General features: G+C 33.2%; 1 protein-coding gene across 1 annotated transcript in view; it reads right to left on the bottom strand.

Annotated features, from left to right (window-relative positions):
• The window catches only part of IL1RAPL1 (interleukin 1 receptor accessory protein like 1), a 1,323,503-nt gene that overhangs the window by 268,370 nt on the left and 1,037,330 nt on the right, over nucleotides 1-17,803 (bottom strand). Inside the window, exon 6 of the mRNA XM_017501615.2 lies at nucleotides 8,234-8,308. Within this exon, the coding sequence (XP_017357104.1) occupies nucleotides 8,234-8,308 (75 nt within the window). The remainder of the gene's footprint in view (nucleotides 1-8,233; nucleotides 8,309-17,803) is intronic.

The raw sequence follows: 17,803 nt of genomic DNA, 5'->3' as shown, positions 1-17,803 counted from the left end.
ACTTGACAGGAATAATGGTATAAAATTATTTTCCAGGTCTCTTGTTTTAAAAAATATTATACCTGAATTTCCTCTGTTTAAAAAAAAATTTCACTCTTATTTTTGTCTTGATTGTCATCCATAAATTCATGTGGCATAGTGTCCTTTAAAATGTCATTTTCTTTAAGAATAGAGTTCATTTTCTTCTGTTATAACTATGTGCTTGCTATATGCATTTGGCTAGACTTGATGAATTAAGTAATCTAAAATCAATAATTTCTATAATAAAAAGATTCAATGAATTACAAAAATTTAGTATGCATATTGTGTCCTTAAAGGGGAGATGGAAATAAATTTTCTGAAATCTCATTTATCCTGTAATGAAGCCCATATATCCTGCCATAGTATGATACTGTAGTAAGAATATAAGCATGACCAAATAAGCATTGACATTCAAAATGCATTTCAAGAATCTTTTATATACAGTACTCTTTTATAGTGTTCAAATGTCTCAACTACTAACAGCAAACGTATATTGACTACTTAATATATGCCATGTAATGTATTGATTTTTACATGCATTATCTGATCAAATACTCGAATTACCTCCATAGAGGTAGTACTATCTTGGTACCTTTTTTATTGATTAGGAAACTGAAGGCTGGTTGTTCAAGGTCACACCACAAGTAAGTAGTGGAGCTAAATTGTCATATAGGTCTGTGTGAGACTTCAACTTGGAGCAACTACTGTACACTGCCTCTTAATTGTAACAACAAAAACAATAATAATATGATGATAATGACGAGGATCATGATAATGGCAATAACAAGTTTTGTAAATTTTTTATGTAAAAAACATGTAGCCATTTTGGGTATCCATTTTCTCATCAATAAAAAGAAAAAGGTTTGGCCAAGTGCGGTGGCTCATGCCTGTAATCCCAGCACTTTGGGAGGCCAAGGTGGGTGGATCACAAGGTCAAGAGTTCGAGACCAGCCTAACCAACATGGTGAAACCCAATCTCTACTAAAAAAAAAAAAAAAAAAAAATTTAGCTGGGCATAGTGGTGGATGCCTGTAATCCCGGCTACTCGGGAGGCTGAGGCAGGAGAATTGCTTGAACCTGGGAGGCAGAGGTTGCAGTGAGCCGAGATTGCGCCATTGCACTCAAGCCTGGGTGACAGAGCAAGACTCCATCCCAAAAAAAGAGAAAAGAAAAGAAAAGTTTGACTTGATAACGTCCAGAACTCCTCCACCTTTTAAAGTTCTTCATCTAGAATTGTGAAGATTTATACCTTCATAGCTTCTTAATTAACTGATAACAAATAAAATAGTATTCGTAGTGCTGGAACAAAAAAGTAATCTGCATAATATGTGTCAGTGTCCAGCATGGGGATTAGATCAGGAGTTGGAAGCTTAAATGTACTCTCTGCATTGCTCTTGTAACAGCACTCTTTCTTGGGCCTTTTCTTTCTTCTTTTCCTCTGGCCCTTTTGCAAAGCAAATGAACAAGAAAACTCACATTGTCTCTGTCCCAGTTTTAAAAGCCTTTAAACAAGTGCTTCATTGTAAATTTGTTTAAATTACTTATAGATGCTGAATATGAGACCTTGTCAGAGACATAGTTTGCAAATATTTTTTCCCATTCTATAGGTTGTCTGTTTACAAAGAGCTAAAAACATAACTACCATTTGACCCAGCAATCCCATTACTGGGTATATACCCAAAGGACTATAAATCTTTGCATCATAACACCACATGTATGCGCATGTTCATGGAAGCACTACTCACAAGAGCAAATACATGGAATCACCCTAAATGTCCATCAATAGCAGATTAGAATTTTTTAAAAGTGGTACGTATATACCACAGAATACTATGCAACCATAAAAAAGAATGAGATCATGTCCTTTGCAGGAACATGGATGGAGCTGGAGGCTATTATCCTTAGCAAACTAATGCAGGAAAAGAAAACCAAATACTGCACGTTCTCAATTATAAGTGGAAACTAAATGATGAGAACACATGGACACAAAGAGAGGAACAACACACACTAGGGCCTACCTGAGGGTGGAAGGTGGGAGGAGAGAGAGGAGAAGAAAAAATAACTATTGCGTAGTATCCTTAGTAACTGGGTCACAAAATAATCTATACAACAAACTTCTGTGACACACGTGTACTGACATAACAAACCTACACATGTGCTCCTGAACCTAAAATAAAAGTTATCAAAAAAGTGCTTTAACTGGCTTCCAAACTTTTGGATATCATTGGCCCACAGGAACTGTTCTTACCTTCATGTCCATCTTTTTTATGGGGTTGCAAACCTGTCCTAGAACTAGGCCTTGACCACTTAAAACTTTTTTTTCTACTTTTGGAGACAAGGTCTTTATTCTGTCACCCGGGCTGGAATGCAGTGGCACAATCATGGCTCACTTCGGCTTCAATCACCCGGCCCAAGTGATCCTCCTACCTCAGTCTCCCAAGTAGCTGGGACTACAGGCAAGTGCCACCACACCAAGCTAATTTTTGTATATTTATAGAGATGTGGGTGTCACTATATTGACCAGGCTGGTCTAAAACTCCTGGGCTCAAGGAATTTGCCTGCCTTGGCCTCCTAAAATGCTGAGATACCATGTATGAGCGACTGTGCCTGGCCCTGACCACTTAAAACATAAAAAGTAATTTCAACTTCTACTTAGATAGCAGTTTTAAAAGCAAGTATGCAAAGTTGTATTTTTTCCCAAACTTATTTCTCCTCTCTGTCATCAGAAATGACTGAATTTGAGAATCTGAGAGATTCATGTAAGTTAGGTCATACAATGACCTAAAAATATGAATACTAGCTTCCATTTATTGATTTATCATCTGTTTAAGGATATATGATAATAACTTAAATACTGGTATACTAAGTATTCCTTTTTAGGTCAGTCAAAAGTTTTCGCGTGCTTTTTGGTTTCAAAAGTAAGATAAAAAGAGCTGTTAAAGTTACCACTTTCATTTACTTTGGGATGATAAATTTGGATTGAGCAGAATTGAACACCATTAGTTTAAATAATTATAATACCAGTCTGTATTTATCTTTCCATGTTTTAATTATGATGTCTATTTGTCCAAAAGCTTTAATTGATGTCTAACAGGTTTATTTCGGACACTAGAAATATGCTGATTGGCATGTCTTTCTTAAGTGGGCCACAAGAACATAATTTTCCGTAAAAAGCTTGTACTTGGGATATCACTGTTTTTCTCCTAGTAGAGAGGGAAGTTTTATGTTTTTTTTTTATTTTAGTGTGTTAGTAAAAACATGTCTTGTATATTCTCTATGATGCAGTAAAATGAAGTCAATGGCCTTACATTTGCTTATGAGAACCAGCAGCGTAAATGTAGATGAGAAAACCTGGCCAATACTGACTTTCCTATCTCTGGGAACTGTCATATTTACATCGCTTGTACAACTCAGCAAAACAGTAATTTTTAGAATCAACAGTATTACATGACACTTTCAGAATTGAGTATCAAATTCAACACCTAAGTAATATTGTTTCTAGGGTATTTATATTAAACATTTTCACACCCTAGAGAGGAAACAAAATGATTTCCCAAGTTTATTACTACAGAGTAGTAACTATTCAGAAAAGGTGCAATTAGGATCTATAATAAAATATAAGGACATTTTCCTTCGTCTATTCCAAATCTAAAATTCTGCAACTGCAGTATGGTGGAACAAGGCAAGGGGTGCTAGTTAACTTCTAGTGTGACATTTTATTTTAATTAGCCTATAGCTAAACTGGATGAAATTGCATATATTGGATAAAATGCGTATCCTTTTACTAAGGTCTGTGTTTAAAAATCTGAAGTTTCATTATGCCCTTAACCATTTTCCTCCAGATGTTAACATCTGGTGAATTCTTGTTACCCACTCAGAAAGCAAAAATTCTTGCTGTTTAATAAACTTAACAAACAAGAATAAATTGGTAAAGAAAAATAAGAGCATGGCTGGGCAGCTTACATGGTTCGGTCTACACGCTATATTCTCTTGCAGAAAATTTAGAGATGTGTTTCCTTAGTGCTGTGTACATCTTATTGTCAATTAGTATTTATTGACATTCCATGTGCCCAGAGTACATCACAAAATTACTGGGTACTTTACTAAGAAATATAGAATCTGGAGGAAGGTCTTAGTTGAGCATTAGGATAAGCAAGAGAAGAAAATGGATACAGATTACAGACATTCAGTTAGGTTTGTATATTTTCTCAAGGGTAGACATTTACCTAAATGGACTAGAACTTTCAAATATGGATAAACTCAAAGATAGTCCACTTGTACTTCATGAGTAAAGAGAGAAAAAGAGGTAAAACAGAGGAGGGAGAAATTATTTTAATATCAAGGAAAAGAGATCTTTAAGAGTTTTATGTTATAAAGATATTTTATTAATTTGGTTAAAGATTAAGTAGTATTTATACTTATTAAATATTTCTGGTGGGAGTTTATACTTCTGTGTTAAGAATTCTGAAAATATGTAGTAAGAACCTTTAACAAAATTATTTCGTTTTATCTAGTATTTTTACTTTTAGGAATCTGTTCTGTTGAGATAATTATAATGTCAGGGGAAAAATGTATAGGTAAAGACCATCACATTATTTATAATAACAAAAACTTGAAGAATTACAATTTCTAGCAATATATATATGAAATTATATGTCATTCACATCAGTCATTAAAAGGATATTTTGTGAGAATATTTAATAGGAGCAGAATGTGTTTATAATGTAAAGTATAAGAAAAAGATTCTTTTCTCTATTTTCCCAAAATTTCTACCATTAAACTTTGTAATTATTTTAAGCCAAACACTGACATTGAAATAAAGTGATGTCCATATCTAGATAAGTAATTAATGATAATTTTCAGTGAATTCTGAGTTGTAAAATACAATTTGTATCACTAGGTCAAGAGTAGGGTCAATTTCTACTCTTTGAAAGTCTGGTAGCAACGGAATATGCCATCTGTTCCTGAAGGTTCTGAAAGTAGGCTCTTTACCATAACAGGCAGGCCACATCTCTGAATGATATCCTCAGGGCCCAGGTTTAGCAAGACAGTTGTGTCTGTCTTTTGATTCTCTTGAGTATAGTAGCCTGAAAAAGTAGTCAGGCTCACCTCCCAGATTGACTTTGAGAACGGCACAGTGAAATTTCTGGGACTTTTGCCACCAATAAAGTGCTATTCATATATTTGCTGATGTCTGAAAGTTATGTAAAATGGACAATGTTCTCTTTTTTTCTTTACATTTAGAAATAACATACAGGTGCCACTTAAAATGGAAATGCCAGGTTGTGATCACATATTTTTAGTTTCCATTATATGATTTTTTTCCTAAGTACTTTGCTTTTAGTGCTTTTTGCTTTCTTTCTACAATAAAAGAATTTAAATGACCACTATCAAATCCTTTCCAGTTTGAAAATATGAAGGAATTAGAAGAAGAAGACACAAGGGATATAGAAAACAGGAAAGGTAGGTATGGCTAGCAAACAGCAGAGAAATTGAATTTGGAGATGAAGAGCAAATCCATGCACTTCATGATTATATAAAAGTTCATTATTGATGAATTACATATATTTGTGAGCAAACTAGAGAATCTATGGACACATAGTTACTAGGGTTGATTGGATATGCATGTAACTTAGCTAGGATGCTCAAGTTAGGTCACCAGACATGTACAAGCTCAGCTTTGTGTAATTCCTGATGATTTTTCTTATAATGTAACTCATATAAGGGTTTGATTATCCTCTGAGGTCAACTCTCAATTTGAGGACAAGTCACGGCAAACCTCTGAATCCTTGGACAGTAAAATTCTGTTAAAAGATTTTCATCTTCTCGTAAGAGTAGGCTATAACTTCCCCATCATGGGTGCAGGTCACCCTCTTTACTCCCAACCCAAGACTCTTCACTCAGTCCCTCTTTCTTAGGATTTGTATCATACTTGGAACCTGTTGAATAGGTAGTTTGTCAAATCTGGAAAGGGCAAAAATTAAATCCTTAAGGAAATGAAAAGCCAAAATACATATTTTTGAAAAAAGTATATTTTAGACATCTCATCTCAAGCCTTTTTTTTTGTCTTTAATATTCTTTCCTATTTTCACTTATCCTTTTTGATTCACCTACTAGCATAGCAAGGCTAGCAAAGTAACAACAACACTATTAAGGTAGTTACTTCAAATTAACTGTTATTCAAAAATCCAATGATTAAGGTTGAATTTCTCTAACTAGTAAATTATTAATCTGTACACTATGAACCAAAAATCATAAAATACAACACAATAAAAATTGCTTAAAAGAATCCACTAGTTTAGTTAGTGTTTAAAGAGAGCTCATGCTCCTTTTTGAGTGACAGTAAAGGATTTAAGAGTATTTTTTGGAGCATTTTAAGAACAGACATGCCCATATTTTTTCAGATGAATGAATAGTCACATTTTGCATAATAAATTTCTATATTTTAAATTTGATGTGGTTAGTCTTTGTGACTTTGTTCAAGAGAAGGTAAAGTTTTAAAAATAGCTCTACCAATTATTTTATTTTGTAAAACACTGTAGTAAGAAGTAGAGAACAACCTGATTTATTACAAATTCAGGGACAATAAAAAGAAACCCAATGGGCAACAATCAACCATAAAATTCAGTTAATTATATTTTCAAGCAAAGGCATACAATTAATTCTATTTTTACTGTGCACATTACAGTAACTGGTATCATAAAACCCTTCATTCTTCGTTCAAAATGTTTATAGTTTTATATAACTCCTTAGAAATACATCTTCCTATGAATTATTAAAAGGTCTATATAAGTGTGGCTACTTATTAGAATTTATATTTAAAAATTTATTCATAACATAGCAATAAATTCTAATGTAATTAAGGATGCCATGGCATGAATAAAGTGCATGATGAAATTTTAGTACATCTATTTGCTTCTATGTGGTATTGCTTTAATGCTATTTATAATCTTCCATCTCAAAATAACAGCAATTATAATACTACTTGCATGTGTATGACATTAATTCAAAAGGCTTGAATCAAAGAAAGACATTAACACCCTGACTTGTATAAATCCTGTATGTTCATGCTTTCAAGTTAGCAAATATAAGCATTTCAAGTGCCAGAAATCCATTGACCACAATAATTTTACTGGAGCTAAAACCATCATATCTTTGTATACTATAACTTTGGATATGTTATTAGTAAAGATTATCACATCTGTAATCTTCATTTGGAAAACAGATGTGCAAATTTGATGCAAATTCTCACTCCAGGAATAAGAATAACATTAATAACTCAAAGGACAGTATACTGATTCTTTTTAGTTATATATGGTAAATGCATTTTCACTCTTGTATGGTTAATATAAGATGAAATTTCCTAACAAACATGGATAATCACTTAAATTTATGTTTTTGATAAATTTTTACACTGCACCACTAAAAACAAGAACTTTTCTGCCAAAGTTTATGGTATATGCACGCATACTACATTTCAATAAAAATAAGACCTAAGATATTATAACAGAATTGCTATGTTTATATTTATAATTAAGAGGGAAGTTTTTCATAATTTGGTATAACTAAATATAGCCAAATTAAACTCAAAAATTCTAGATGAACCTCTAAGATAAGTCAGAATTCTGATTTGTATATAATTATAAATTTTTTCAAAACATATTTTGTCTACAGCTTTATGCCCCAAATCTACTAGTCACTTAACCAAAAGTCACTTGTTAATATTTTATTAATATACTATCCAAAATATATCTAGCAAAATTTCCATTATACTTGATTAGACTTAAAATGTTTTTTAACCGTAATGTGACATTTATTTTAATAAATTTGAACCCTTTTCCCTAAATTTCAGAAATTGCTTTTTAACGTATTAATAGATATTATAAATCAAATTATTACATACCACCTGTTTGAAAATCAATTCAAATCTTATAACATGGAACTGTAATGCCATCACTAAAATTATCAGCCTATCTCATTTCCCAACAGCCACCTAAACAGCATGTGAGGTTTTACATCCATATGTCCAACTGGGTCCAATGGCATGCATTCCAAGGAATGAAATGTCTAGGTATGCTAGCATTTTTTAACTCTGTTCCCTATGAATACAAATGGTTTAGCTGCGAGTATTACATTAGGTTACAATCTAGGCTTAGGAACTGTCATAACGTGATGAGAACAGTATATTAACTAGAATTAAGGAATTACTCACCCAGCTGGGTCTCCTGAATTGTCAGTTTACTTTCCATAGGATACAAAAGCTTGGGTGGCTTATCAGTCAGGGGGGCTGAAAAACAACAATAATAATACAAAGACTTAGAGTTATGCTGCTTGAAACTAAAGGATAGAATACAGTCTATTTTCCCAACTATCTTTCATTTTCAAAGTAGTGTTAAAGCATCCTACTAAGTAACAATGAAAATACTGTAGATATCACCTTCAGGCAAGCTGAAAAGCTATTAGGCTGTAGAAGAGTAAAATATAACACTGACAGATTGACAGTCACATGACACAAATGAATTAGAGCATCAGTACTGGTCAGTCCTTACGAACATATAACTGTGTTTCAGAAAGCATTTCAATTTGTTCTTTGTTTTGCTTTTAATGGGATGGCCTACATTTTTGTGTTAATTAAAGCTACACATGATATATGTGTCATATATTACAATGATTTTTTTGCATAAAGTTGTCTCATTCTTCTTAATTCCATATCCTAGATCACATCACTTCAAAACCTGCCATTTAGTTATTACATTAAGTATTTCTTACATACATAAGCTAAGTGAGGTAGATGTGGCATTAAATTAGTACAAGTACAAGCATGCACACCCACACCAAGGGAATATTTTAAATTATATTTTCCATTGAGTCTAAACTCTTTATTACTATTATCCATTACATTTTATAGTGTTTATTGCTAATTTGCATGGTATACTCTCTTTGATTTTAAGCTTCTACACATTTCTGCTCTGTGCTCTTGTCAATTTCAGTTATCAGCCCACAAATCTAAGAGCTTGCCATTAGAAATCTTGAAGATAGGTTTTCCATTGCATCTTTATTCCTAGCCAAACTAGACTATATCTGGACTTTAGTTAGTAAGTTCTCTTTCATTTAGCCTCCTCACTCTGCCCTGCCCTCTCTGATTGAATTGCCTAGGTCCCTTGAAACCTGTCACTGAAATTTCTGCTCTAACAAGTATATAAATTATCAATTAAGGATTACTAAACTAAATGTTTTTGCTTTGCAGGCTTTCTTTCTTCCTTGCCAAGAGGACATGCCAGCTTGGTTGATAACTGGAAGGCTAATCTAGGCAGAACTGCCAGGAGTTGGCCACATATACTTATCACCAGAGGGTTCAAGAATTCAAGCTTCAGCAGCTTGCCTCCATTTCTCTTTAAAAGAAAACATAATAAGTACAAAGGAATGATGTATCCCAGGTCAGAGAATAAAAGGAATGAGTTTTGAGTTTTAGTTTGGAAGAACAACCTCACATATGATTGATAGCTTTTGTTCATAGCTATTGGAATGATTATCCATTCATCTTTATTACTATTTATCAAGAGGATAGAAATAAAGGGCAAATGAAAGTTTGGGTAATAGGAGGAGATCAATAGCTTTGAAATTCTTCTCAAAGATATGACATCACTCTGATTAACCTTTAATACTCTTCTTTCCTGCCTAAAGTGATCTTAATAGATTTTATTTTTCTACTGCCTAAATAATCAGCGTATTCACTAAATATTGGCAAAATAGTTTGCCATCAATAGGTTGGAAATCTACATTTCTTAGACTCGTTATCAAGTGGTTGAATTTCAAAAGCAACTATGGTATCTAAATAAGTGTTGTATTCAGTCGATTATGTGAGTTTATATAATCTTGTGATTATGTAGTTACAAGTAGACAACTTGACAGTTTTTTACAGAAAGCAGCTGAGAGAACTGTTCCCTGTTCAAATGCATACCACATTAGTTTGCAGTAGGCAAAAATAAAGTTCTATAGAGAAAGACAATAAAGCCCATATGCAGTACATTTATTCATAAATACAAAATGGTTTTGTGCTTCTCCATCCTAACCCACCACCCCCTCCATGGCATAATGTTACAACATCCTTAAGATCTTTCATATTACTTTCATGTGGCAAACTAGATGTAAGTAAAGGAATTTTTTAAAGCTCAGTCATGAAATTATAGAATGTTGAAGCCAGGAAGAATTATATGCTTATTAAGTTCTTTGATTTGGAAACTGTGTTCTCTAACACAGTATGATTTTCACCATGCCCCTCTGGGTAGTTAAATATCTGGTGGAGTTTGCAGGGGCAGGGGGGCGCACTGGGCTTGGTTCCCTGCCTTGTAGTGCCACACACTCCACTTTGACAAAAGTAGCTCTCCTTTTATTTACCTTATACATCAGTATTTCATCCAAGATGTTGACCAAACAAATCCAATTCAATTGATATATATTAAACATCCTAATGTGCCAGATATTGTGATAGAGGGTTTGGAATATCTTTAGTTTCTACACTTATACCTTACAGTGGTTTGTGGTTAAAAATATTAATACAATTTAAAAAATATATTTTTAATAAAAATATTAATATATTTTTTAAAAACTGGGCTGATTCAATTCTCTTGTTTTAGAGATCAAGGATCTGAGGTGCAAAAAGATCAAAAGGCTCACCAAAGAGAGCAAATTCAAGCTAGAATCCTTGCTAGATCTTTTCCTCTCTATTCTTTGTTATGTGCTCCTTGGAAAATTCTGTCAAACAAATATTGCATGGGTCTGTGCAGTCTCCCCTCAAGGTGTGTGCAATCTGTTAGAACAGTGGAAACATGCAGCTAAATAATCATAACCTAGAGCAGAGAGCCCTTGCCGTGCAATCTGTCATTATCTGTAAGTGTCATGTTTTGGTATTATGTTATGATGGGTATCAGAAATATATTTCTCATGTGATTTCTCTGTCTTTAATAGAAGTGAAGGGAAACTTCCAGTTACCAGAACAGCTGAGCTGCTGATTTGATACACTGGCAAAATGACTGTGAAAAGGAGGTGATTGCTAAAGCTAAGATGTAGCTCAGTTTTACAATCACTTGAGGGTGACCAATTTTCCTCCCACAAAGGAAGGACATGAGCTGAATTTTCCATTATTTAAATGTTTCTGAAACATTATGGTATTTCATAAATATTAGTTGGATTGAACTGACAGAAGACAGTACTAGAAAACAAATGCTGCTACGGTAATGACCAATCAAGATGAACACACACACAAACACAAAAACTCTCTTTATTTTCTGCATTGACAAAGGTGAAACTAGAAGGAAATTTAATCAAATTACAATTTAAAAAGAAAAGTTATCAGCATTACACCATGACTAAACCAACTGACCTTTTATGGTTAAGAAAACAACTTGATTTACGGAGACATTTCTCTCTCTAGAACACACCTATACACATGCGTGCACATTCACGCACTATTGGAAACCACTTTGAAAACAAAACAAAGTGTAACAGTAATGATATGAAGCATGGGGTAATTTTAAATCCTAATCATATTTTGTCTACCAAAACCTACCGTAATTTTAGTAGAGACATTTATCTCACCAATTTTGCATTAAATATAGCTTTGTATTCACCAACAAAAATATTTTCAAGACCTCATTTTATTCTTCAGAATATTCTGTTAACAATGGTAAAGCTTTATAGTCATTTACAATAATAGCAGACCTCACTTACAGAGTTATTAATATGTCTCAGTTGACAAAACTCTTCCATATAACAGAAGGAAAATTTTAAGGACACTAAGTTTTCTTACAAGCTGCCAGTTACAGAAACAACTCGAAGTCAGTATACACAAAGATGTGTACAGGATTGATTCCCTATCTATATTGTTTCCCTGAATATTCATGAAGGGATACAGCCTCTCTCTCTTTTTTCCATCCCTTTTCCACTTGAGTTATGAAATGGTAAAACGTAAAACACTGTCTTCCTAAAACAAAATGGCAACACCAGGGTAAAGAGGCCAATATTATTGAGTCTTTAAATGGAGAGAAATGTGAGGTGTCTATGATACATGTATCTTTCTCTGTTGAACAATCACCCCTTTAAAATTTAATTTTAATCCTTCACATACTAATCCCTCAGATACTATTGAGAATACTCAATACATTTCGGATATCTATACTTATCCTACCATAAAATGTTTCCTTCGAAATCATATGTAATTTTCATAACGTATTTTAACTAGTTCCCTTCTTTATTTCTTAGAAGCACTGTGGTGGAGTAGGGAAGATTTCACACAGTTAGTGTTCAGGGAAACATAGGTCTAACAGTTTCTGACTCTGCCTTATTTAGCAAGTTGGATAAATCATTTAACATCTCTTAGTCCCAGTCTTCTTATATGGAGAAAGTGACATAAATAGTCTTTCTGCATGAATTTGTGTGAGGATTAAAAAGGAAAACACATTAAGTTCCTGCATATAGTAGATGGAAAATAAATCTATTCTAATTATACCCATCAAAGTGTGGGACAATAGCATTTAGCAGCCTATATAGCCTGACAAGAAAAATATTACTGTTTGTGATATAATGAACTGGGCATCCAACCAAAGGATCAAAAGGAGTTTAGATCCTAATTTAAGAATCGTTAACAATTTCCACACTAGTTTCAATAGCAGGGGGATTTATCTATATTCAACAAATCAATTCAACAAAAATATTTTAAAGACTTTTAAATATGCAAGGCAATGTACAAATGTACAAGGATTATAAGGGGATCAAATGTAAAGAAAACATAGCATTTGGTCCTGAAAGAGCTTATAATCTAGATAATTATAAATACCTCCATAATCCAATTTCAAAAGCATTTATGAACGACCTAAAATAGTCAGTACCAAATTAGAGATAAAAGTATGAGTAATACATAGAGTCATTCATAAAGATGTTCATAGATGAGGGCACATTTATGATGCATTGTAATGAGTGCTATACTCAGAGATAACTTTTTGGTGACCTCATTTGAATCCACCAACTAAAACTGGTCACAAAAAAATATTCAAAGACTTATGCAGTTGACAGTAAAACATGCTTTGTGCAATTGCACTGACTCGCTCCATTTTACAATAGGTTGTTTGTGCATTTTTTTTAACTTAAAAGAATTGACAAACAACTGCCTATGTTCACAGATAGTAAGGGGAACTTGGATCACCCAGAATGCTTCAACCTCTGAATGACTCAATAATGGAATTTCAGTTTTGTTTTCTTTGGCAAAATGTTTTAACATTAGTTTCTAATAGTGGAGCGTATATCTTGTGAGAGCTGTGGAATGTAAACACAATCTCATGGTCCTTGCAGAAGAAATAAATGGACAGAAGAAAATATCAACATTAACCAGGTGAATCCTCATGGGGTAAAAGCGGTGCTCTATTTTTCACTCATCTCTAATAGCCACTGGTTGGCAGCATTTCTCTTTTCTGTTGCAAATAATTATGGTGACTAACCACAGAGTCACAGAGCCTCAGGAGCCTCAAAGAGTAAGAAGTGACTAAGCAACTGAACAGAAAGGAGCTGGGAGATCAGTTGATGACTAAACTAACAACACATACAAGGTAACTTTGACTTAAGAGTCATGCCTAGGAGACAGAACAAACACTTCCAAGGAAGTAACTCATAATATACCTATAAAAATACATGTATTTAGGAAAGCCAAGGAGTTCATTTGGCTAGCTTTGATACTTAGTATTTTGTTCATTTAATTTGATAAGTGTGGTTTGTAATTAAACTATAAAAATACTCATTTATTAGTTCAAAATATATTTGATGAAGTATTTCTTCTCTGCCAGATACTAGAGGCTATAACAGTAAACAAGACAGACAAAATTCCTGCTTTCATGGAGCCTGCATTCCAGAAAAAGAGATGTAAAATAATCATATAAATGGATACATACATAATATAATGTCAGGTAGTTATAAGTACTATGAAAATTAAATCAGCTAAAGAGACAGAGACTAACATAAGTGCTATTTTAGAGAAAATTGTCAGGAAAGTTTTGTCTCAGGATCATTTGAAACATATCTGTGAAAAGGGAAGAAGCAAGTCATATCAGTGCCTGGAGGATGTTTATGCCAGGCAAAGGGAAGAGCAAGTTCAAAGGTGCTGACATGTAGTATACTTGGCATGCTTAAGAGATGGTAAAGAATGTCATCATATCTATAATGACGTAAAAAAAAAGAATGAGAATGAATTCAGAGATAGTCACTGGCAGATGCAGGAATGGCCTTGTAGAACATGGAAAGGACTTGGGTTTTATTCTATGCATAATAGGAATGCTTTGGAAAGTTTTATAAGTAAGAGAGCCCCAAGTGGCATTTGTACCAGAGGTATCACTCTGGCATTTTGGTGTTCAAGTCTGGGAGAATAAAGTGGTGTTGAAGCAGTGAGGCAGAATGGAGGCAGGAAGGCAGGGAGGAAGATGTTGAAGCAGTCCACTGAAAGGTGATGGCACAGTGGTGGTGGTGGAAGTGGAAGAATTTTTTTTCCCTTCAGTATTTGATAGGAAGAACTAACACAATTTACTGAATGACCAGATGTGAAATGTAAATGAATGTCCGTGAGTTAAGGGGGATGATCCCTAGTTATGAGCTTGAGCAAATACATGAATGGTGGTGCCATTTAACCATATGTGGAGATGATATAAGAGAAGCAGGTTTATGGGGGATTAATTATCTATAAATACATTTTTATAAGTCAGTTTAGTCACCTCCTTTTATTCATACAGGCTAATTTTACTACTCAATGTTGATTTATATTTTTAAAAATTAAGCAATTGACTGATGACTCATCTCCTTGTGATTCCCCAAAGGGAAATGGTCTTAGAAACTTTCAGATTTTAGGTTAATGTCATGGTCATTTATTATGAGACATATTCTGGCTAATCGCTACTATCCTTCACTTACTTAATAGGGAAACATTGAAAGCCTTTCCACTCAGGTCTGGAACAAGACAAAGATGTCCACTTTTATCACTTGTATTCACCATAGTACTGGAAGTCTTAGCAAGAACAATTAGGCAATAGAAAGAAATGAATGGTATTCAAACTGGAAAGAAAGAGGTCAAATTATCCTTACTTGTCAGTGACATAATCTTATATTTAGAAAAATCTAAAAACTCCACCAAAAACTCTTAGATTTGATAAATGAATTCAGTGAAGTTGCAGGACAATAATCAACATACAAAAATTAGTAGCATTTCTATACACAAATAATGAATTAGCTCAGAAAGAAATCCCCTTTACAATAGCCCAAAAAATAGAATATCTAGGAATAAATTTAACTAAGGAGATGAAAGATCTCTACATGGAAAACTATAAAACACTGATGAAGAAAGTTGAAGAGGATGCAAACAAATGAAAAAACATCCCACATTCATATTATAGATTGAAGAATTAATATCATTAAAATGACCATACTGCCCAAAGCAGTTGACAGAGTCATTGCAATCCCTATCAAAGTACTAATGTCATTTTTCACAGAAGTAGAAAAAAATCCTACTTCTACCAAAAAGAAGTACAAGAAAGAAAAACATGCCTATGAGCAATAATATCAGGCACCCTTTAAATAATACTTGCTATTCAAATCTAATTATGCTGTGAATACTCTTATATTACTTTTGCTATCAGTACATACCCAAGAGTTACTTGGTAACAAACGGAGGTTATTTAAAGCATTGCAGGAAAAATCTACAAATTTGTTCTTAGCAGCGCTGAATGCCACTCATGTCGTCAAAGGAAAGGAAAACAAAAACAAAAATAAAACAAAACAAAAGCCTGTTACAAACAACACCACATGCAAAATATTAGAAATTACTAAAGCTGGGTAATAAGCACATAGGGTTTCATTATGTTATTCTATGTTTGTGAATATTATAGTTGAAATTGTCCATACTAAAAAGAGTTATTTTTAAAAATATTAATGCCATGGATATGAAGACTGGTAAATTTTTGAATGGCATAAATAATGTATTCATATACACAGTATCTGCATTTACATGTGTTCATATAGTGAAGTATACATTGTATATTTAGAGAGCCAAGTTTATAACAAGAAATGGAATTACATGGAACTGAATTTATGCCAGCTCAAAGCAATATTATAGTTCTATTTGCCTAGCAAGATTTGTTTCTATTACATCTCCACATTTCTTTGAATGTGATAAGTAGCAAAGACATTTTTACTTTAGGACAAAATAATAGAAAAGCACTAACACAATTCATCAGTTTAATATTACTGAGTTACAAAAATATCCCAAATCTTAGTAGCTTAAAATAATGGTCACTTATTATTGGTCATAGGTCTACATGATAACTGATCTGGGCCAGGATTGAATGACCTTTGTTTTACTCCCTTATGCATCTGTAGCTAACTGCAGGTCAGGTATGCGGCTTTGCTCATCTTGGCTGGGCTTGCTCACATTTTTTACATTTTAACAAGCTAAGACTTTTACTCAGTAACTGATAGCAGAACAATGGTTTGTAAGCAAGAAAGTAATGTGATCCAAAGTGAATGTTTTTTCATGTTCCTGTAAAGTCTGGAACTATTCTCCAGCTGCTACTCATCAAGCACACTGAACATTTCACCATTTCATCAATTTACCACTTTCTTGGAATAATTTGGAAAGCCTCTCCTTTTCTTCTAAAATGCTGTATCACTCTTTCTTAAATCCTAATCCATCCTTCCATAACTACCACATTTGTCACCTTTTAGGCTAAATGTTCCTAATTCTGGGACTCTTAAACACAATCAGCTTATCTCTGTCCAGCCTTTCAGAGGCCAGATTGAAACTTTTCCTTCCAAACATTTAACTTCCCATTGAGATTGGAAACTAAGAGTAAATTTTTAAACTTTTATTTCCTTAATGTTTTTAGTGTTTTTTGTAACAGGTAAAACAGTAGATATTCCAAAAAAAAAAAAAAATGTTTTGAAATGACTAGTCAAGGAAAGATTTAATTGTATTTCATGCATTCTATTTTAAAAGGCAGTAATTGTGTGCCTTTTCCTGAAGATCTACATTAAAACTGTCATTACAAAATAATTTTTTATGGCTAATGAGATATGCTTCAGTTACTTTAGAAAACTTCATCTTGAAAATACACTACAGGAATTCAGAAAAATGAGTATTAATACTTTTTGAAAAGTATCTTTTCTCATTCTTTCTTTTTAAAATTAAATTGACAGATAACATTGTATCTATCATGTTCAACACGATGTTTTGAAGTATATATGCATTGTGGATTGGTTAAATCTAACTAATCAACAAATGTATTACCTCGCGTAGTTGTAATTTTTGTGGTGAAAGCACCTAACATCCAGTCTCTACATTTTTCAAGAATACAATATACTGTCATCAATGATAGTCATCATGCTACGCAATAGATTACTTGAACCTATTCATTCTATCTAACTATAATGATGTATCCTTTGACTAACATTTCCCCAACACTCCCTTCCCAACTACCCCAGCCTCTGGTATCCATCATTTAAATTTCTACTTTTTTAAGATGAACTTTTTCAGATTCCATACATGAATGTGATCATGTAGCTGTTGTCATATTGTGCTTTGGATCTTTCACTTAACCTAATGCCTTCCAGATTCATGTATGTTGTTGCAAATGATGATATTTCTTATTTTTATGGCTAAATAATAGTATTCCATTGTGTATCTATATACATTTTATTTATAATTTTATCCATTGATGGATACTTCGGTTGATTCCATATATTGGCTATGGTG

Source organism: Cebus imitator, unplaced genomic scaffold, assembly GCF_001604975.1.
Source record: "Cebus imitator isolate Cc_AM_T3 unplaced genomic scaffold, Cebus_imitator-1.0 Scaffold282, whole genome shotgun sequence".
In the NCBI taxonomy this organism is placed as follows: Eukaryota; Metazoa; Chordata; class Mammalia; order Primates; family Cebidae; genus Cebus; species Cebus imitator.
Note: the sequence above shows the minus strand (reverse complement) of the source record. Positions and strands in the feature narration are given on the sequence as shown.